General features: G+C 41.0%; 4 protein-coding genes across 5 annotated transcripts; 3 read left to right on the plus strand and 1 right to left on the minus strand.

The window, feature by feature from the left end:
* Positions 1-67: 67 nt before the first annotated feature.
* On the plus strand, positions 68-5,820 carry c15h3orf52 (chromosome 15 C3orf52 homolog). The gene is made up of 7 exons (XM_088426757.1): positions 68-408; positions 1,177-1,254; positions 1,459-1,524; positions 1,597-1,729; positions 2,329-2,489; positions 3,066-3,136; positions 4,190-5,820. The coding sequence occupies exons 1-7, from the start codon at positions 352-354 to the stop codon at positions 4,377-4,379; spliced, it is 756 nt and encodes a 251-aa protein (XP_088282883.1). The 5' UTR covers positions 68-351; the 3' UTR covers positions 4,380-5,820.
* A 904-nt stretch (positions 5,821-6,724) lies between these two features.
* guca1c (guanylate cyclase activator 1C) lies at positions 6,725-11,113 on the plus strand. The gene is made up of 4 exons (XM_088427400.1): positions 6,725-7,040; positions 7,121-7,270; positions 8,106-8,193; positions 9,584-11,113. The coding sequence occupies exons 1-4, from the start codon at positions 6,846-6,848 to the stop codon at positions 9,715-9,717; spliced, it is 567 nt and encodes a 188-aa protein (XP_088283526.1). The 5' UTR covers positions 6,725-6,845; the 3' UTR covers positions 9,718-11,113.
* A 1,243-nt stretch (positions 11,114-12,356) lies between these two features.
* ndufc2 (NADH:ubiquinone oxidoreductase subunit C2) lies at positions 12,357-13,328 on the minus strand. The gene is made up of 3 exons (XM_088427401.1): positions 13,087-13,328; positions 12,806-12,949; positions 12,357-12,481 (listed from the first exon to the last, which is right to left on the minus strand). The coding sequence occupies exons 1-3, from the start codon at positions 13,223-13,225 to the stop codon at positions 12,432-12,434; spliced, it is 333 nt and encodes a 110-aa protein (XP_088283527.1). The 5' UTR covers positions 13,226-13,328; the 3' UTR covers positions 12,357-12,431.
* A 1,037-nt stretch (positions 13,329-14,365) lies between these two features.
* On the plus strand, positions 14,366-19,050 carry rab30 (RAB30, member RAS oncogene family). 2 transcript variants are annotated; one of them, XM_088426963.1, is made up of 6 exons: positions 14,366-14,599; positions 15,887-15,934; positions 16,024-16,118; positions 16,204-16,302; positions 16,564-16,831; positions 17,011-19,050. In XM_088426963.1, exons 3-6 carry the CDS (start codon positions 16,113-16,115, stop codon positions 17,259-17,261), a joined length of 624 nt encoding a protein of 207 aa, XP_088283089.1. In that variant the 5' UTR covers positions 14,366-14,599; positions 15,887-15,934; positions 16,024-16,112; the 3' UTR covers positions 17,262-19,050. The 2 variants fall into 2 exon arrangements, with proteins under 2 accessions (XP_088283089.1, XP_088283090.1); XM_088426964.1 differs by lacking the exons at positions 15,887-15,934; positions 16,024-16,118 and having other exon boundaries at positions 14,370-14,599.
* The last annotated feature ends 556 nt before the right edge of the window (positions 19,051-19,606 follow it).

Genomic DNA, 19,606 nt, shown 5'->3' on the forward strand with positions numbered 1-19,606 from the left:
GAAAATTGACCAATCAGAGCGCTCAGGTGACGTTTTCCTACGTCACGTTAACGAAACCCGATCGCTTGATTCCACACCTGTCAGTCTGCTCGACTCAAGTTGGTGTGAAGGTTCGTCGCGGTTCTCGCTTGGATTCGGAACTTTTTTTGGGGGGGTCTTGGAGGCCAGAACAGATCCCAGAAGGCGTTGCCCCTCCCTATCATATTTTGCCATACGTTTACGACCACCTGCGCTATCATCTTTTGCCATACGTTTACGAGCATCTGCGCAAAGTTGGTTTTCCAAGTAGTCGAGGCATTTCCGGGTTGGAACTTTGTGGGAGGGGGTTCCCCTCTTCTTTCTTAACTCAAGATGAACTTTGAGATGCAAATTGTTCAAAGCAATGGCAGCGACAACCCAGCACATTTGGTGAGTAGTGAACATTTGTTTTCCCCGAGAATCGCAAATTCCCAACATTTTTGCTCACGCGCGAATGCATCGTTTCTCGCGCGAAATGCCGCTAATTGCAATTTTTAGTAAACGTCTCATTCGTGCATATTCCTTAGATACCCAAATAAAGAAATAATACAACTTTTAACGCATTCAATCCCAAAGACGTAGTTTTTCCCCTTTTTGCCTTCCATTCAATCCTCGTTTGTATCTTTTTCATTTTCAAGTGTTTAAGAAAGGTGGATACGAAATTAATGACGTACAAAGTAATCAATTGCATTCAGCAATATTACGAAAGTATTAAATTACACAATAAATTACGGTCATCCATCACTTTAGTACGTAATTAGTTAAGCACTAAAGTAATTGCTTACTTAAGTTACTTTAGTGCCTAAAGTATTGGTTTACTTGAGAATTTTTCCCACCTGAGGTAATCAATTACTTTTACTTTCAGTACTTTATCATTAATGAAAAAAAAACCATGTATGGTAAGTACTTTTTTGACTGGACTACTAATGAAACACGCAAAATTGTTTAATTGTGTAATAAGACTAATGGAATTTTATGTCAAAAAATAGAACTTTATTCTTGTAATCCAACTTTAAACTAAAAATACTGTATGAACTATTTTGAGGGAAGGTGGCGTGGGAGAATACATTTTAGGTTGCGTCATATTTTGGAGTGTAAAAAGACTGGGAAGAAGAAAAGATAAATTTGATGTGCAATCGCGTGTTTGTGTGATGGCAGGTAACCACGGGCAACGGTGACAACCAGGCCTACAGGTGGCGCTACAGTGGCGAGGAAAGCCTGCCGCTGAGCGCTCAGGTGAGCTGGAGCCAAGTTGTCCAAACAGGAAGTGGTCCAGAACAGGACACCAAACTGTCTGGATTGTGTGGCAGTTGTGTCTTTCGAAGCGTTTGTGTGACACATGACTCACCGCCGTGACCAAAATTGATGTTGTCATTTTCAAGAAAAGGGCGGGGCTTTTAAAGGAAGTGTGCTCTGTGTGTGTGTGTTTTTTTTGACAAGAACGGACACAACGGCGAGAGCGCGACTCCAGGATTTGCCGACCCTGAAGTCTTCTCACGTTCTAAGGTCTGACTTCTATGCATAACCATCCAAATCTCTCCAGGTGTTTCCTTCACCTGTTTTGTTTTTCTTCATCAGGAGAGCGCCATGTGCAGGGTGAAGCGGGAACTGTGCCAGGAGGTTTGCGGACGCGTCCGCCTGTGGATGCTGCTGCTCCTGCTCGCCGCCCTCGTCGTGGCTGCTGTCCTAATCTCTCTCGCCGTGTGTGCAGGTCTGTCTGTCTGTCTATCTATCTAGCAAGATCGAGTATTAACAGGCTGTTAGATCTATCTATCTATCTATATCTATCTATCTATCTATCTATCTATCTATCTGTCTGTCTGTCTGTCTGTCTGTCTGTCTATCTATCTCTCTATCTCTCTAGCTATCTATCAAGATCGAGTATTAACAGGCTGTTAGATCTATCTATCTATCTCTATCTATCTATCTATCTATCTATCTATCTATCTATCTATCTATCTATCTATCTATCTATCTATCTATCTATCTATCTATCTATCTATCTATCTATCTCTCTATCTATCTCTCTATCTCTCTATCTCTCTAGGTATCTATCAAGATCGAGTATTAACAGGCTGTTAGATCTATCTATCTATCTATCTCTATCTATCTATCTATCTATCTATCTATCTATCTATCTATCTATCTATCTATCTATCTATCTATCTATCTATCTATCTATCTATCTATCTATCTATCTATCTATCTATCTATCTATCAAGATCGAGTATTAACAGGCTGTTAGATCTATCCATCCATCCATCCATATAGTCTATATACTTACACATAGTATATACGATGAATACGCAGCCGTCCACGAGGACACGGACGAGAAGTTCGACCGATCGTCGTTCCGAGTCCCCCGCCTGTTCAACGGCAGCTTCAGTCTGCCCGGCCTCACCTTCACCGAGGACCTCCTGAGCGTCTCGTCCAATCAGAGCCGAGCCCTCGCCAGAGACTTGCAAAGCAAGGTGGGAGCGCCACCCGAAACAGAAAATATTTTTCACCCGAAGCGTTTCACGAAGGCATCTCAGGCAGCCAATCAGATTGCGGCGACGTCATCAGTTTGGATTTTGCAGTTTACTGACATGTAGAATTTCAGTTTCGGCGGTTAGTTACCAGGCGACAGCCAAACTTGTGCCAAATTTCAAAACTAAATATCGCATTTGGATTTACATCGACCTCATTCGTATTTCCTCGCTTTAACTCAGTTATTTAGTAACTTTGTGTTCCTGAGAAATATATGAATCAGCTTTTATTGAATCAAAATATTCAAGAGGGTTTGAATGTTTGAGATAAACTCATTAAGAAAGGCAGCTAAATATGAGTAAATTGTTGTCCAATGTATGATTCAATCCAGAGTAGATAGCAAATGTTATTGATTTGATGTTGAAGGAATGAGTCACTTAGTTTAACGTGAGCCCCGGAGACTTCCCGGTCCCGCTTTAGCGCTAAGGTGCTAACATGCGCGGAATGCGCCATTTGAGCCTCGCCGCCATGTCGGCGTGTCCCGACCTGATGCCCTCCTTTCTTCCCCTCCTTCAAAGTTGGCAGACGTCTACAAGTCCTCCCCGGCGCTCGGACGCTACTTCTCCAAAGCGGAAATCCACGCTCTGCGGTAAGAATTCTCAGAATTCTCACTCTCAAGTCGCATTTCTGATTTTAAAGTCAGAATTCGGAATTTTCACCTTCCTCAAAATCCGGACTTCATTCTCTGAATTCCCTACTTTCAAGTCAGAATTCTGAAAACAGAGCTAGAAATTTTCTCCGGAAAGTCAAAATTCCAAAGTCTTATTTGACAGTGAGAAATCTGATCAGATTGCAGATTTTTACTCAAAATCAGAAGTCGGAAATTCTGACTTATTTTCAGAAGTTAGGATTCTGAATGGTCACTTTTCAGACGTCTCATGCGAGCCAGCATTTTGACTTCATAAAATGAGAATTCTCATTTTTCAAGTCAGAATTCATTGTTAGCGCTATTCACAATTCTGAGTTTCTTCTCAGAATTCTTCCTTTAAAGTCTTAATTCAGATTTTATAGTGAGAATTCTGACTTTTATTCTTCTAATGCTGACTTTTGAGAATAGAGTCAGAATTTTCACAATAAGTCGAAATTCCAGTCTCACTTTGCAGTGAGAAATTTGACTTCCAAGTGAGAATTCCCTTTATACTCCTGTCAGAATTCGGACTTATTCTTGAAGTCTGACTTTAAAGCGAGACTTCAGAATTCTGGATTTAAGGTCAGAATTGTCAGAGATCTGACTTTAAAATGAGAATTCTGACTTAATTTCTGAAGTCAGGATTCTTCCGAATTCTCACTTGAGTCGAAATTTACAACATGAGAATCGTGACTTCAGAATTCTCGTTTTGAAGTTAGAATTGTGAGACTTCGGCATTCCGAAAATAAAGTCAGAATTCTGACTAAAGAGTGAATTCAAATTTAAAGGGGAAGACTTAACAAATTGATGATAAATGTGCTCAAGATGGCACAACATGTTATTTTTGGCACTCTGCACCGAGTAAAACCCGTTTAGCCTGCAAGGGGGCTTCTCCCCCCACGGGTCCCTTCTGAAGGTTTCTTATTTTCCCCAGATGTTTTTTTTTTTTTTTTTTGTTCAGGAGATGCCATTGTGTATTTCTAACGTTTGTTGAGATTCTATCTGTGATTTCAGGAACGGCTCGGTGATCGCCGAGTACCAGCTGACCTTCGTCATGCCCGAGGAGCACGAGGAGCTGCTGAGAAGCTTCACGCTGAGCAGGGAGATGGTGTACAATGTCCTCAGGCAGTTCCTGTACCATCAGGAAGAGCGCGGCGCCTCGGCCGCTTTGTACATCGATCCGGTTTCCCTCCACATGTCGTGAGCGCGGGTGGGTCGCCGCCTCCTTTGCCGCCGAAGTATTGCTCCGTAAACGTCGGCGTCCAAGTAAACGTCCGGTAGAGATGCCCGAGCGCTGTCACGTGATCGTTGGCTGCGGTCCGGGTGAGCTGCGCCCTGCAGGGGGCGCCAGTATATCACCGTGGACAATACAGTAGAGCGTTCACACCCCCATGGGTGACTTGTAGTCTTATGACCTAGCATGCAAGTTGGTGGGATTCAAACCCAGATCCCCTGGCTTGCGAGACGGACCCTCTCAACCGCTTTACGTCACGCTGCCGACTCAAATTACAAAAGGCGTTTAAAATCGTTCGCTGCCGCTGACGGCTATAGACGTTCGCTGGGCAGTGAATGACTTCCTTATTCCACTTGGAACTATACGTCATTGGCATCTATGGGAAAAATAAGACATTACTTGCAGTAAACTGACCGAATGTGCAATTTCGAAAAAAAAAAAAAAAAAAGATTTCTCTCATTCCCTGCCAACGACGGCTATAGACGTCCAAATCCATTTCTCGCGGGGCTGGCACTGAATGACTTGGATAGAATGCTTCCCTTTTAAAAAGATATTTAATCATTTTAGCACCAAAAAATGCAAATGTAAAAATGAAGAAATAAAAGAAAACGGATGATTATTATTATACACACATAAAAATCAATATTTTCTTCAGTGAGGCCGACCCCTATTCCCACAATTGTGCTGCTAGTTCAAAAATATTTAAAGATACATAATAATTAGCTGTCAATGCTGAACTATAGGTGTTTCTAATATTTTGGCGCCCTGGCTTTGGATCAACACGTTGGACATACATCTCAAAATAATGTCAGGGAAAACAGAGTTATAGTATTTTGAAAAGACAAATTATTTGTGAATTTCTTTTATTTTGCATTGATTGGTTGTGTAAAATGGCGGATAATTGAGCACAGCGTTTTTTCTTTTGTTGGACAACAGAGGGCGCAATTGTTCCTCCTGCACTGTTTCCTTTACTCGATTTACGTGTTTTAAATGTTGCTGTTCACTTTCTGTTCATGTACGGTTCACTTTATGAGATTTTTTTTTTCATATGTGTTATTCCCTTCCTATGAATTATATGTAAGAACACAAGCTCAAAAAAGGAAATGCTATTCATTGGAAAGGAATATCGTGGAAGTCCACATTTTGAAAGTTTTTTATTCAAAAGTAATACGAAATGACTGTCCAATCAATGATACTTGTATTCCCATTTTCTTTTTTTTTTCTTACAACAATTTGTTTTTAATCACAAAATTTATCGCTCAATTTTTTTTTCTGCAAAAAAAAAACAATGTGGACTTATATTTCCTGTCCACGAACAACATGCAAAGTTTGTATATGATATTATTAAACAAATCTCAAAATGTAGACGTTTGCGTTGTTCCTGTCTAATAAAGAAAAACATTTTACATTATTCCTTGTTTGGCGAATTACTTTTTAAAAAAACGCTCCTTGCTGATGATGTGAGACACTCTTGATTTATTTCCCGTCAGCATGGCTGTCAGTGCCGCTAACCGGATTAAACATGTTTGTGCCAAAATGTCGCGAACAAACATCCTGACACTATTTTGTGTCTATTAATCTAATTATCGCAATCCAGATCCATCTTGTCCTTGACGCTGCCATTAAAGGCCTAATATGCGCTGTCTTTTTGCATTTGCTAACTTTATAGCATGTAGCTGAAAATGCTAGCGCGGTGGCTAATGATTAGCATGAGAATTTAGCAGAGACCGGGCACATTTCTCTTTGCAATGCTAATTTTGTATTTGGATAGTCTACAGAAAATTGACATCAAATATGCTTGGTGAGAAGAAATTGTAAACACACATTTCCACAAAATTCTAATTTGTTTTCTACTAAATTCAAACCGTTCTTTGTAGCATGTAACTCTACCTCCAAATCTCTCATAGATTTTGGTGTATGAGAAGAATCTGCCGGCTGAAACTGCACAAGTGAGTCAGCGTGGCTTGTTGAAAAAAGTGATCAGTAAGAACGGCAACTACGTCTATCACGCCAGCCTATATGGAGCACTCGAGAGCTGCTAGGTAGCGGCTAATTCATGCTAGAGGAAGCAACGGTAAACAGTGTAGTTTGACTGACAAAGAAGGAAGTTCATTGCTTAATACGCAAGGTTCTTAAGTAGAAGAAGGACGGCAATCAAGGAATCTCATTCCGGAGGAGGTCAGCCTCTTACGAGTGCCCGGCTTCCAAAAATCGTGACCCCACCCTCGTGGCGGCATGTCCCCGAACTTCTAAGAAGTCTTGTCCCCGTTATCCCATTAAAGGGTTATGTCTGCTTTTGGCTCTCGCCAAGATCAAGGAGATTAAGTTGACCCTCGCGTTCGCGGGAGCTTTGCAGCCAGTCGGCCGACGTCCCCTCGCTCGCTCGCTCGCTCGGTTGCGGCCGGGCCTCGTCTACCGCCGCGCCCGCCCGCCAGCATGGGCGCCCACGGCTCCAACCTGGACGACATCCTGGAGGAGGACATGCACCATTGGTACACCAAATTCATGAAGGAGTCGCCGTCGGGCCTCATCACGCTCTTCGAGCTGAAGACCATGCTGGAGATGAACGGCATGACGGAGGAGGCCAGCAGCTACGTGGACCAGGTCTTCTTCACCTTCGACATGGATGGGGTGAGACGGAGCAGATGCCGGAGAAATTTGGGGGTGGGGTCAGGAGGTTAACCCGAGCTAACGTGTCGGGCTTTTTGCAGGACGGCTACCTCGACTTCGTGGAGTACATCGCCGCCATCAGTCTGCTCCTCAAGGGAGAAATCAACCAGAAGCTCAAGTGGTATTTCAAGCTCTTTGACCAGGACGGGAATGGCAAAATCGACAAAGATGAAATGGAGACCATCTTTAAGGTGAGTTGTCTTTCCTCCACTCGTCCAAGGATCATTGGAGTAAGATTTCAAACGACTGATGTATGCGCTGGATAAGAAAGGAACGAAGATTAGCAGAAGACAGAATGTACGTGAGTGAAAATGGAGCTGAAGGAGGACTAGCGAGAAAGGCCGAGGTTTGCGCTTGAAAGGAGAGGAATGAAGATTAGCGGAAGACAATATATGCGAGTGACAAAGAGCTGAAGGAGGAAGAGTGAAGTGGAAGAGAAGAGGGTGGAGGATGTCCTTATTCGCTGTAATCCATAATTTGTTGATGACCTAAGTTGCACGGACATATGGCAATGAAAAATGGCAGTTGATGGCTTCACATTAGTTCTTTCATTTGATTGACTTTGCTTGTATTATGTTGGATTCGTGCACATGATTCTTGGGGGGTCCGCCCCCCCTTGGCCATATAGCCTAGCGACGTCGCCGGAGGAGGGTGCAAGAAGATAGAGCTTCCACGGGCAAGCGTGACAGGCGGAGGTGATTCCTAAGGGGAAAATCCGAAAGGGAAAAGAAAACCACACGGCTGGGAGATTCTGAGGAAAGCTTAGTGGAAGCGGGTTTATGTGGAGATACTCACACTAGGTCTAATCCAGGACGTGGTATTTTTAAACTCACTGAACTCCTTGACACTTTCTCGTACTTGTGGCGTGAGGGACAGCAAAAACTCACACAAAACTGTATATACACACAAATACCTGGTACGTATTTGTTTTCTGGACCTAAAAAAAATAACGTATAAAAACGTTTTTGGGAGTGAATGATGAAAAATATGGAAGGGTGCTTCTGAGCGTCCATTTTCCTCCACCAGGCCATTCAAGACATCACGAGGAGTTACGAAATTCCACCCGAAGAGATCGTCACACTCATCTATGAGAGGATCGACGTCAACGGCGAAGGTGAACTCACTCGTCCACGCATGCACGTTTGCCTTGTATGTATTGACCATTACGGAAAAGTGCGGATGCTGAGAGACAAGCGTTTGTACTCATGCTATTGAGCATCAAATAATCCTTTTTGTTAACGCGGAGATCCAAGAATTTACACTAAGATTAACATCAAGGATTGAAGTAAATGCTGAGAGACAACCACCCACACTCATGCTATTATGTCTCAAACAAAGATCTGAGTGAATTCAGAGAAAAGTATTTATACTTATGGTGTTGGGCATCAACTATTGAGACTTTATTCCAATATAATTTATGAACCAGCAAAAAAAAATGCACACGAATGCTGAGAGACGAGCATTTGTAGTATTGAACATCAAATGTTTATGTTCATGCTAGAATACAAGCATTTACACTAATATTACTGAAATGAATGAATGAACCCTCATATCAAAGCTCCAAGTGAATGCTGAGAGAGAAGCATTTGTACTTACAGTATGCTACTGAGCATCAAATGCTGAGACAAGCTTTTAAACTCCACCATGAAGTCATAAAAAATACACATAAATGCTGAGAGACAAGCATTTGTACTCCTGCTACTAAGCAACAAAGATCTCATGAATGCTGTTGCAAATCAAAGATCCGAGTGAATGCTGAGAGAGAAGCATTCATACTTATCCTATTGAACATAAAATGCCGAGACAAACTTTTAAACCGCAGTCGCAAAAAATAGACACAAAAATGCGGAGACAAGCATTCGTGCCCGTGCTACTACGCGCCAAAGAAAGATCCTTATGAATGCTGAGAGACAATCGTCCGCACTAATGCTGTTGCATATCAAAGCGCCAAGTGAATGCTGAGAGAGAAGCGTTTGTACTTACAGTATGCAACTGAGCATCAAATGCTGAGACACGCTTTTATACTCGACCATGAAGTCACGAAAAATGCACATAAATGCTGAGAGACAAGCATTTGTACTAGCTACTAAGCATCAAAGATCTGATGAATGCTGTTGCATATCCAAGATCCGAATGCATGCGGAGAGAAGCTGATCCTATTAAACATAAAATGCTGAGACAAGCTTTTATACCATGAAGTCACAAAAATATCCAGATAAATGCTGAGAGACAAACATTTGTACCCACATTACCTTCTCTAATTGTCAAAGAAAGAGCCACAAAATGGATTGTCTTTAAAAATACTGAGGAAAATGTTTCTACTCAAGAATTTATGCCGTTATACGACAAGATAATCATTTGTTTTTGAATGATGTTCGATTGCATGCTGAGATATAACCATTCACATCAACGCGTTTACATCATCAAAGTTATGGCTGCGAAGATTGCGTTCGCTCTAACGCGACACGAAATTTCAAACGCCATCTTGTTTCGGGTCCGCCCAGGCGAACTGACCCTGGAGGAGTTCATCAGCGGCGCCAGGGAACACGCCGACATCATGGAGATGCTCACCAAGATGATGGACCTCACCCACGTACTGGAGATCATCATCATGGGACAACGCAAGCAGTCCAAATAACCGTCCGCTTGAAAAGTGCGCGCCGACGCCCGGCGGAGGAAGGCCCGGCTTCTCGTCCAGATGTTTATTTTTCTTTCATCCTGAATGTTCCTTTGATAAAATGAGCAAATGGCCACACGGACCAAAGTACGCCGCCGGATTGCTTTGAAGGTAGGAACTATATTGATTTGGAGACTGGGTAGCTTCGGTGATTTTTTTTTTTTTTTTTTTAACGGAGGTTCTGTCACACTCCTTGGTGGGATCCTTAATTCTGAAGGGTGTCTAACACAAAATGGATGTTTCGGATTGATTTTGAGTGACGGGAATTGTATTTATTTGGGATTATGTAAGGCTGAAGTACAGCACTTAACATCAGTTTTTTTTCTTTGTTGTTGTTTTTTTTTTGCAAATCAGCACACGGGCTGCATGGAGGAAAATCTATTCCCAAGTGGGCCAAACCAATAAAATCGTACTGTATTTATACAACTTTAAAACAACTTCAAATGCGTTTTTTTTTTTTTTTAATACTGTCCAAAATAGTACAAGCACAATATCACTATTAATCATAAAATATCAACATCACCACTAATCATAAAACAATACAAATTTTTCTTTTATTTAAAAAAAAAAAAAAATCATACTTTACAATAAAAAATCAGCTCACGGGCCGGATTAAACCTGTTTGTGCGCCAGAGCCGGCCCGCGGGCCAAATGTATGACACCACTGCCCCACTGATTTTTAAGGGTGTTAAAAAACATGCAATGGTGCTATTTTTCACTTGTTTTTAAATTTTCTGAGACTCCAATTTATCAGTTCTGTTAATTCCGAGTCACATCTGCAGCAGGCGATTTTGAAATGTTATCAATAAATAAATCTGTTAGGGAAGCTACAGTTTTTCCACTAATTTAATAAAACTTTTGGGGATTTAATTTTGTTTATGTACAATGACCCCCCCGCCCCCGTACCCAAATCAAATGTAAAATAATACTAATCACTGCATTTTTTTTCATTTGAACATCTTATTTAATTTGAAGTGTGTCAAGATGTTGTACTTTTTTTTTAAGTAGCACTTAAAATAATTCTGAGTGATGATGTAAGTGACTTGTACTGTATTGTAATGTAGTGATGGGGAAATGAAGCCTCATGAAACACTGGTGGGTGTTTTTTCTCTCCTCTAGATGGCACTCTTGATTTTAAGAAACAAAGTAAATTCAATACATTTTCACTGCACTAGTCTTTATTTTTGAACCAAGAGGACCATATAGAGGAGTAAAAACATTTGACAAGTGTTTCACGAGGCTTCGTTTTCCCATCACGATATTGTATGTGATCACATGACCGTGTCTGTGCTGTACCTTTGAAATGTCTTCTGCTTGCACGACAGCCGTTGCCTTAATAAGACCGTTCTTCTCACTACATATTTTGGCTGAGTCTTTCTTTAAAGCGCCGCCAGACTGGAAAATAAGATTTGTTCAACATGATATAAAATACAACAGGAAGCCAGCCATTTTTGCCTGAGAGCAGCCCAAACTTTTTCCCTTGAGGGCCACATATAGAAAAAAAGGACATATGGGCTGTTAGTTTGGAGTCCTCTTATATACAATATCCTGATGAACTTGACTTTCCAGAATCCCTCAGTTGCGTCTCCTGGAAATTTCCAAATTTAGCCGACTGAGAGCTCTAATCAGAAGCAGGTAAGCTAGTCCTGTGATTACAAGGCAGGCAGAAATCTTACGATCCAATTAACAGGTTCTTAACAGTAGCTTTGCTCGAAATAATGTACTGTAATCGCTATTTTTATGGTTTGACAATTTAACATTTATGTTTACTATTTCTGTTTTGTATTAGTCATGTTGAAAAATAAGCTCACAGTCATTGGTAAAATAGGCGTCAGGAGGTGATTGTATTTGAAAACGTTTGTGAAAAGTTCATTGGTGTGCTTAAAATGTAAATGTTTTTAAGAAAATGTGTGGACGTTTGTGTAATAACTTACGCGAGGCATATTGAAGGTGACTAGACTGCGAAATATTTGTCCATAAGCAAGCTAGTACTGTTATTTGCAGCAGTTGCTAACGGCTAGTTAGCCAAAACTAATTACGTCATTAATCCAAACCAAGCATAGCCGGCTAGCTAGCAAAATTCGTAGCTTGTTAGCTAGACCAGCTTATGGCGAGAACTACATCTAAGAGAGGCTTACTTTACATTCAGGTCAAAATTATGGAGCGTTTTTTTTTTTTAAATACATATAATCGCGTAGTCCGTTGGTCAAAAAAAAAAGGTTGTGAGCTGGACTAAGTAGTACGCCAATTTTTTTTGACGAGGACGCCACCTACTGGACGTCGTTTGAACCGGCCTGATATGTAAGTTAAACACAAACGTAAAATATACGTTATCTACGTTAATGTGGAATGACAGGCAGAACAAATCTTCTTTTACCAAATATCATAAGGTAAAATCAAATATAATTTATTCCAGGACAGTATTATACATTAAATTGCAAATGAAGGACTATTTCCACTTAAATTTAACTTGTTGGTTTTAGGAGCATAACGGGGGAAATCTCAAAAAGTAAAATAATAATGACACAATGATTAAGGAACAGAAGGATGTAAAGTAATTTGGTGAAGTGGATAAAAGAATAAACACAGTCAGAAATATGTTGAATTGTGGTGTAATTACTTTTAATGAATTATATACAGAAGAATATTGGACAAAATAGATGTGAGATGACAGCTCAGCGCACAGGAATAAATGGCTCCACAATTTCAGCAAAGGTCTTTCTTTCTGGAGGAAAACAAGAACAAAGATTTGTATTAATTGCAGATCACCTACTAACAAACATTTTTCTCTCTTAAAAAAAGTCTCCAGTGTAAATCTTAAACTCACAACAACATACAAATATGTATTAGTATTTTCTTAATTGAGTGCCAAATGTGCACCCCCAAACACTTTTAATTTAGTGGTCTAATATTCCTTAAATTAGCATTTACACACACGTGACATATTGTTTAATTGTTTACCAAGCAATTTAATTTCACCTACATTAATGGCAAACGTATTGCAAGTATTTAATCTAATGCCAGCTCTGTCCACAAGAAATGAACTCACCTTTGGGTGCAAAGTCTTCCGGGTGCAGTTTCATGTATTCAATCATGTCTCGGTCCCGTTTGGCGTGCACGTAATTTTCATATTTAGTTAAGTGGTAGCCGACGAACCAGCCGATAGTTGCCAGCAATACCTGACGATGAACACCTTACAAGAAAAAAAACATTCAATTTTATATATATATATATATATATATATATATATATATATATATATATATATATGAATTCTTCTTACTGGGACAATTGAAGCAAAGGGATGTTAATGCTAACTTAAATGCTAACCTGACTTTAGCGGCGGCCTGTGTAGAATGGCGTTATGGAGCATCGCGGAGCACCAGCCCACGCCGGCTAGCCAAATGGAGGTCCGGTTGACGATGCCGGGGGGAGGAAGCCCCTTGGCCTCGTCCGGAATTAAGCCCATGGCCCACAGAATCCAAACGACGTCCTCCTGTCTTCCCTTGACCTCGGCGAAGAACGAACAGAGTTCGGTAAACTTCCGCCTTCTGGAGGAAGTAGAGGTCTTACGTACAACAGGTAAGAAAAGTCCGGTGGTAAAAGAGGTCGAGTGAAACTTGGTTCCGTGTTTACTGCGTCGATGGCGCAATACGCTACCAATGTATGACATTACTTAGTCCGGATAAACTCATGTACAGTATTTTCAAACAATGAAAATGGGGAAACAAGCCTTTTTTTCCTTGCAAGTCTAATAACGCCATGAAAACAATTTTAAGATTATATCAATGAACTAAATTAACTATAGAAAAAATGATGTATGGTTTGTTGTGAAAACACTACTATTGTAAAAAGTAAAGAAAGAAAGTGTACGGTTTTAATCAAATTGTTGATTCATTGTAATATCTGTCATTTAAAATTTATTTCTTAACTGTGATGAACCTGTTTTTATTTTTTCAAGTCGAAAAAATCTATTATAAATAAATAAATAAATAAATAAATAAATAAATCAAATCTTTTTGTGTTCATTTAAAAATGCAGCATATAATTTTAGGAGGTGAATGATTTTTATACATCATAAATAATACTGAATCGTTTTTCTCCTCAAAGAAAAGCGCAAGTTAGTTTTATTTTTTTGGGCTTTTGCTGCAGAGAATTTGTAAGTAGATTTTAAAAACTTTTTTTTTACTTAAATTTTGTTCATCTCGGTTTTGTTTTCTATGTTTAAGGATCGAATATATATATTTGTAATATACAGTTTTGGCCATCAGTATTTGGAAGTATTGTTATCACTCACATTTCACTAATAATGATCATTAATGCTAAGATTATATTGCATTATAAATATTATTATAATGATTATCAGTACGCAAATGTTTATACAAATAATATATCTATTGAAGCACGTAATTAAAAAAATAGAAAGCAGGGGATTTGAAGAATCGAGTTATTTTTTTGTAGTCGTTTTTATAATATGCCAACGATGTTTTAAACAAATATGTATAAATGGTAAAACGTTAACGTTATTAATGGTAATTTTATGCCTTCCCAATGAAGCACGTGCTTGTTTTTTTAAGAAGCAGATGAGTTAGCAGTGCAGTGTTCCGTTAGATGAAGACGTCATCCTCTTCCTCGTCCTACTCATCAGGAGGAGGAGGATACACACACACACACACACACACACACACGCATACACACACCCGCAGGACTTTTGCGACTAGTCCTCAGCCAGCCGTGCCGAACTCCCGATCCGTGCCGTATGCGTTGTGGTCGCCCGATGAGGTGACGGATGCATCGGGAGTAGCCGTCAATAGCGGGGCCGTCCCCTGTTTGTTCTGCTGGGGTAAGTGTCTACTCTTTTCCTCCGTCGGGCTTCGCCTCCACAAAGGAAAAGAGCCAAAATGGCCTGGATGAAGCCAAAATGGCTTCACTCGGTGGCTAGCTGCTCGTTAGCAGTCCTCGACCAAACGTCAAGAAATCTGAAAAGCGTCCAGATTGGACGTTTGGATGAGCGAATGGAGAAATAGCGACACAAAGGGACGCGTAACAATTGAGCGTCCCCTGAAAAAGAAAAAGAACTCCCCCCTTGCAAACCTGCAGTTTGTGCTTAAGTTTTTTTTTAATCATGTCATTCCTGAACATGTTTTGTTCACGTTAGCTTTATCTGCTACAGTACAGCGTTCCTACAGCAGTGTCTTGAGTTACGAGTTAAATTTGCTCTGTCTACTTCAATATAACCAGCAATGATTCGTGGTTTTGGTGCCCAGCAATTAAAGTATTACTTCAACGTCTTATTGCGGTATTTTGATGCCAAGAGACCACAGGGATAGGGATCGAGCCCTGCTGTGAAAATTTGCATTCCCAAATATGTTTTAATTACATATAAATTCCACGAGATGGCGACAAAACACCCAGTTCTATTGTACAGGTTAGGGCCCGCCCAATGACGCCCCTCCTCCTTCTAATCATTTGAATTGGGTGTGTTCAAGACAACAACATTGAAAATATGCAGGATTGTGGCCCTCGGGGGGTTTGAGACCTTCAATATTCTCAAAAAGGTGATGCTTATGCTCTAATAGAAATACATAAGGGTGCCATTTTTTTTTTTTTTTTTTTACCTTAGTGAATGTTTAAAAAAACACCTGCCCGCTCAACCATATAGTTGATTTTTTTTCACAGTTTTTGTCTCGCTGTGGCAGTTAAAAGGTTAAAGCGAGCCATTACACCTTTTTTTATGTAAAGGTAAAAGTGAGGAGACAAATGAGGATCTACCATCAAACATTTATTACCTTTTTAAATAGCACTGTCAAAAATAGTATTTTTAGTGTATGCCACGGACCACGAAAATGTGGATAACGAGCCGCAAAAAGCCCGCCGGCCACCGTTTGGACACCCTTGCTCAATACACCCCCACTAGTCCTAACGTGACGTTCTGATTAATATTGTGTTTGTGGAACATGAAATTAGTTGCAAAATCTACCAGTTTTGAGTTCTCTCCGGGAGCGGCCATTTTGTCACTTGCTGTCAACTGAGAATGACATCACGGTTTCTCGTAGCCAATCAGCTCCTCTGGTTTCTGAGTTGGCTTACGTGACGTTCCCAACCTGAGCAACTATGATGTCATTTTCAGAAGCCGGCAAGTGGCAAAATGGCCGCCCCATGAGATGGAGAAAAACAGGTAAATTTTGCTGCTTAATTCATAGTCCACAAATATCAATGATAATATTGCACAAGGACTAAAAATATTTGGAATGTCTTCCCCTTTAGGCAAAAATGTCATGTTACGCAATACAAACGTGGATCTATATGAATCTTAAAACTATTCTGTAAACTTATTTGCCGAGGACTATCAATGCATGGTTGTGAGTATGACGTTATTTACAACATCAGCTGCCCCCGCCCGATGTTGAAGATGTGTTGATGAGGATTCTCTTTTTGTCTTTCAAGTTGAGCATGAGCATGGAGGATTATGACTACCTGTTCAAAATCGTTCTGATCGGGAACGCCGGAGTCGGGAAGACATGCCTCGTGCGCCGCTTCACTCAGGTCGGTCCCATTAAAGAAAGGAAAATACGAAATAATAATTCTTTGACGCTTTCATTGACACTTACCGTGTACACTCAAAAAGCTTTCAAAAACATGTGTATCAACTGTTCAATTTGCTCAGGACGTAGTTATCAAAATCCCCACATAAAATGTATGACCGGGAATATATCGAAGTGAAAAGTTTCATACAACAAAAGTGTGCTTGGTGAATGATTCATTCGCTCACCGCTAGAGGGTGACATTTTTCCCTGCTTCCTTCAGGGCCTTTTCCCGCCTGGCCAAGGGGCAACCATCGGGGTGGATTTCATGATTAAGACGGTGGAGCTCAAGGGGCAGAAGGTGAAGCTGCAGATATGGGACACCGCGGGCCAGGAGAGGTTCCGCTCCATCACTCAGAGTTACTACCGCAGTGCCAACGCCCTCATTCTCACCTACGACATCACCTGCGAGGACTCCTTCCGGTGCCTTCCCGAGTGGCTGCGGGAGATCGAGCAGTACGCCAACAACCAGGTGGTCACCGTCTTGGTCGGTGAGTTGTGGGCTTGAGCTCGGCGCAGCTTGGATTAGATGTTGAAGTTACTGCGACGAGGGTAACCGGAGAAAAATCTTGCAAAATGTCGTGACGTGTCCTAATCTGAGTTCAGGAATTGACATGATTTGCTTTTGAAGCGGGAGTAATGCAGGCCAAAAACGTTGCGATCCCGCCAGGTAACAAGATCGACCTGTCGGAGAAGCGCGAGGTGGCGCGGCAGCGCGCCGAGGACTTTGCGGAGGCGCAGCGCATGCTGTACCTGGAGACGTCGGCCAAGGAGTCGGACAACGTGGAGAAGCTCTTCCTGGACCTGGCCTGCCAGCTGATCCGCCAGGCCAAGCACAACAAGCTGGACGACGGCGAGGCGGCGCCGGCGCCCGGCGAGGGCAAGGCCATCAGCTACCTGAGCTGCTGCAACCTCAACTAGCGTTACCGTGGCGACCAATCCCGTCCCCGTTAGGAACGCTGGGCCCGGTGGCCTTCTGACGCCGTTTACGTGAGCGGAGAACGGGCTTTCTTTCTCGGTATGTTGCACAAATTGTCTGGCCCGCGTGGGAAGCCTTCGCGGCGTTTGCCGAGTACTAGTGCTCTCTTTGCCCTCACTTTTCACTAGTATAGCCACTATTCGTTTTTAATGACACCGCCGTATCATATGACGGCTAAATGTCTCGAGTGAAGCAAAAGTCTGCCTTAGTTGACATCTGCTGGTACAATGAGGAAAGCACCAAAAGATTACTAGTACTATTTTATCATACTACTAGTAATACTAGTAACTTCTAAGTAATGCATGTACTAGTCTGCTCTTTGTCCTCATTTTATGGTTTTACACTACTACTGTAGTGCCTGAGTCATTCGACTAGTGCACAGGATTGTTTAACTAGTCAGGATGTGTTTCGCTAGTACCACGCAGAATATCAACTGGTGCGCCATTGTACCGACAATGTTCTACTAGTGCTTATTTTTCTTATAGTGTGGACAAAGAGGTTACTAGTACGCTGACCTTAAGCTGCAACTAGAGCCTCCATAATGACATGTTTTAGTTCTACTGCCAAGTTCTCCTACAAGTGAGGACAAATGTACTAGTGCACAAATGTTTTAAATCGAAACAAGTGTCGTCCTCGGAAAGTCATTTTCTCTCATGTATGACACCTCAAATGTGCACTAGTGGGACAACTTTGGCATACGAGTGGGACAAAGCCATGTTGCTTGTTAGTAGACGTAAAAATGTTCCTCCTGTTGACATCGCACTACTTGTTAATATTACCCCTTCATCAGTTGTACTAGTAGCGCACAGATGTCTACTAGTGCACAACTTTGTGTACTATTAACCTACTTGTATGCAAATATGTAATGCAGTATTGGGAAAAAAAAGGTTTCTCCCAATTACCCCGAAAAGGGTTACTAGTGAGCAAAGAGCATACTAGTACACGGATAGGCCCAAGGTGCTTCCCATACGCCAGAGGTGTCCAAACCACGGCCCGAGGGCCGTAGGTGTATTTTATATGTATTTTAGTGGTCCGCGGGGTATCCTAAAAACCAACTTTAACAGAAAGCTTTGATGTAGGAGTTTTAAAAATAAAAATGACATTATGTAGACAATGTATAATTGCTTGCGTGATCATTTTTTTAAGTTAAAGTAAAAGAAAAAAAATAAGAAAAAACAAATACATCTTTCGATTTTTCTCTATTTGGCCCTCAGAGGAAAAAGTTTGGACACCCCTGCCATACGCCCTTGCATCTTTCTACAAACTGTGAAATATTTTGCCTACTACTTGCTGCTACAGTTTGGTCTTAGCCAGCGCGAATCAGCGTTTTATTCCGTTTTTATTTTTATTTTTTCGTAGTCGCGCTCTGGAGTAATTTGACTAATTTGGGTTGTGTGTGCTCGTGTTTCATGCGCTTCCCAGCATGTTTTTTTTTTTTTTTTCCCAGCAAAACTGTAATGTCGTGCTCATGTATTCATGAAAAGTGGAAAGTACTGTATTGCACACATATGCGCCGGATAACTGCACACTCCATTATTTTTTAAACTTTTAACTTGTTTTTGTTGTATACAAAAATAGCACTTTGCTTTTTTTTAACGTTATTTTGTCTTGTTTTAAGTATTGTTAATCCATTGCATTTTGGTTAACGCAGTAGGAAAACACTACGGAAAGGTTTCTGTGTATCAGATATACTCTAAAATACTCTGTATAATATTAAATAATCCAACTAAATGTGTTTGTGTTTCTGTGGTTGGCTTTCAGATGTATTCTTTGCATATTTTTGATTATTTATTTCAGTGGTCACAATTATGACCGTGAAAGGACAATAAAAAAAGTTAAACTATTTCGATATTCTTTTAATTTAGATGTTGTATGGATTATTACAATAATTGCATTTGTTGCAATAATCTTTGCAGTTTGTCTGAACTTGGGTTGGTTAACACTGAGTGCCGTTGACGTGAAGAAACGTCAATGGGAACCCTATCGAGAAGTGCCATTGCCATTAATTTAGTCTTAATTTGAGGCATGAAAAAAAAATAGATTCACCTGCAGTGAATCTCACGTAGCCTCCCAAACTGCCTTCCTGTTGGTATTTGTACCCCAATGTAAGAACCGCTACACTACAACACTAGTTGAAGGAGAGAAACTTCGAAAACAGCGATCTCAAATTTAATTCACCCCTAAACACGTTGATCCTTTCGAATGGTTGATTTGTGTGTTTCCAGCCCCCCCTAGTGGTCAAATTAAAACAAAAAATCACGACGCGCATTGATATGACGTCAGGTAA

This window comes from Hippichthys cyanospilos, chromosome 11 (genome assembly GCF_059441005.1).
Source record: "Hippichthys cyanospilos isolate Australia breed blue-spotted pipefish chromosome 11, RoL_Hcya_1.0, whole genome shotgun sequence".
Lineage (NCBI taxonomy): Eukaryota > Metazoa > Chordata > Actinopteri > Syngnathiformes > Syngnathidae > Hippichthys > Hippichthys cyanospilos.

Coding starts and splice junctions, on each gene's coding strand:
- c15h3orf52 (XM_088426757.1), top strand. CDS start 352: ATGAACTTTGAGATGCAAATTGTTCAAAGCAATGGCAGCGACAACCCA. Junction 2,490..3,065: donor CCAGAGACTTGCAAAGCAAG/GTGGGAGCGCCA, acceptor CCTCCTTCAAAG/TTGGCAGACGTCTACAAGTC. Junction 3,137..4,189: donor GCGGAAATCCACGCTCTGCG/GTAAGAATTCTC, acceptor CTGTGATTTCAG/GAACGGCTCGGTGATCGCCG.
- guca1c (XM_088427400.1), top strand. CDS start 6,846: ATGGGCGCCCACGGCTCCAACCTGGACGACATCCTGGAGGAGGACATG. Junction 7,271..8,105: donor AAATGGAGACCATCTTTAAG/GTGAGTTGTCTT, acceptor TTCCTCCACCAG/GCCATTCAAGACATCACGAG. Junction 8,194..9,583: donor GATCGACGTCAACGGCGAAG/GTGAACTCACTC, acceptor GGGTCCGCCCAG/GCGAACTGACCCTGGAGGAG.
- rab30 (XM_088426963.1), top strand. Junction 16,303..16,563: donor TCGTGCGCCGCTTCACTCAG/GTCGGTCCCATT, acceptor TGCTTCCTTCAG/GGCCTTTTCCCGCCTGGCCA. Junction 16,832..17,010: donor GGTGGTCACCGTCTTGGTCG/GTGAGTTGTGGG, acceptor CGATCCCGCCAG/GTAACAAGATCGACCTGTCG.
- ndufc2 (XM_088427401.1), bottom strand. CDS start 13,225: ATGGGCTTAATTCCGGACGAGGCCAAGGGGCTTCCTCCCCCCGGCATC. Junction 12,950..13,086: donor CAGGCCGCCGCTAAAGTCAG/GTTAGCATTTAA, acceptor TTTTCTTGTAAG/GTGTTCATCGTCAGGTATTG. Junction 12,482..12,805: donor GGAAGACTTTGCACCCAAAG/GTGAGTTCATTT, acceptor GTTTTCCTCCAG/AAAGAAAGACCTTTGCTGAA.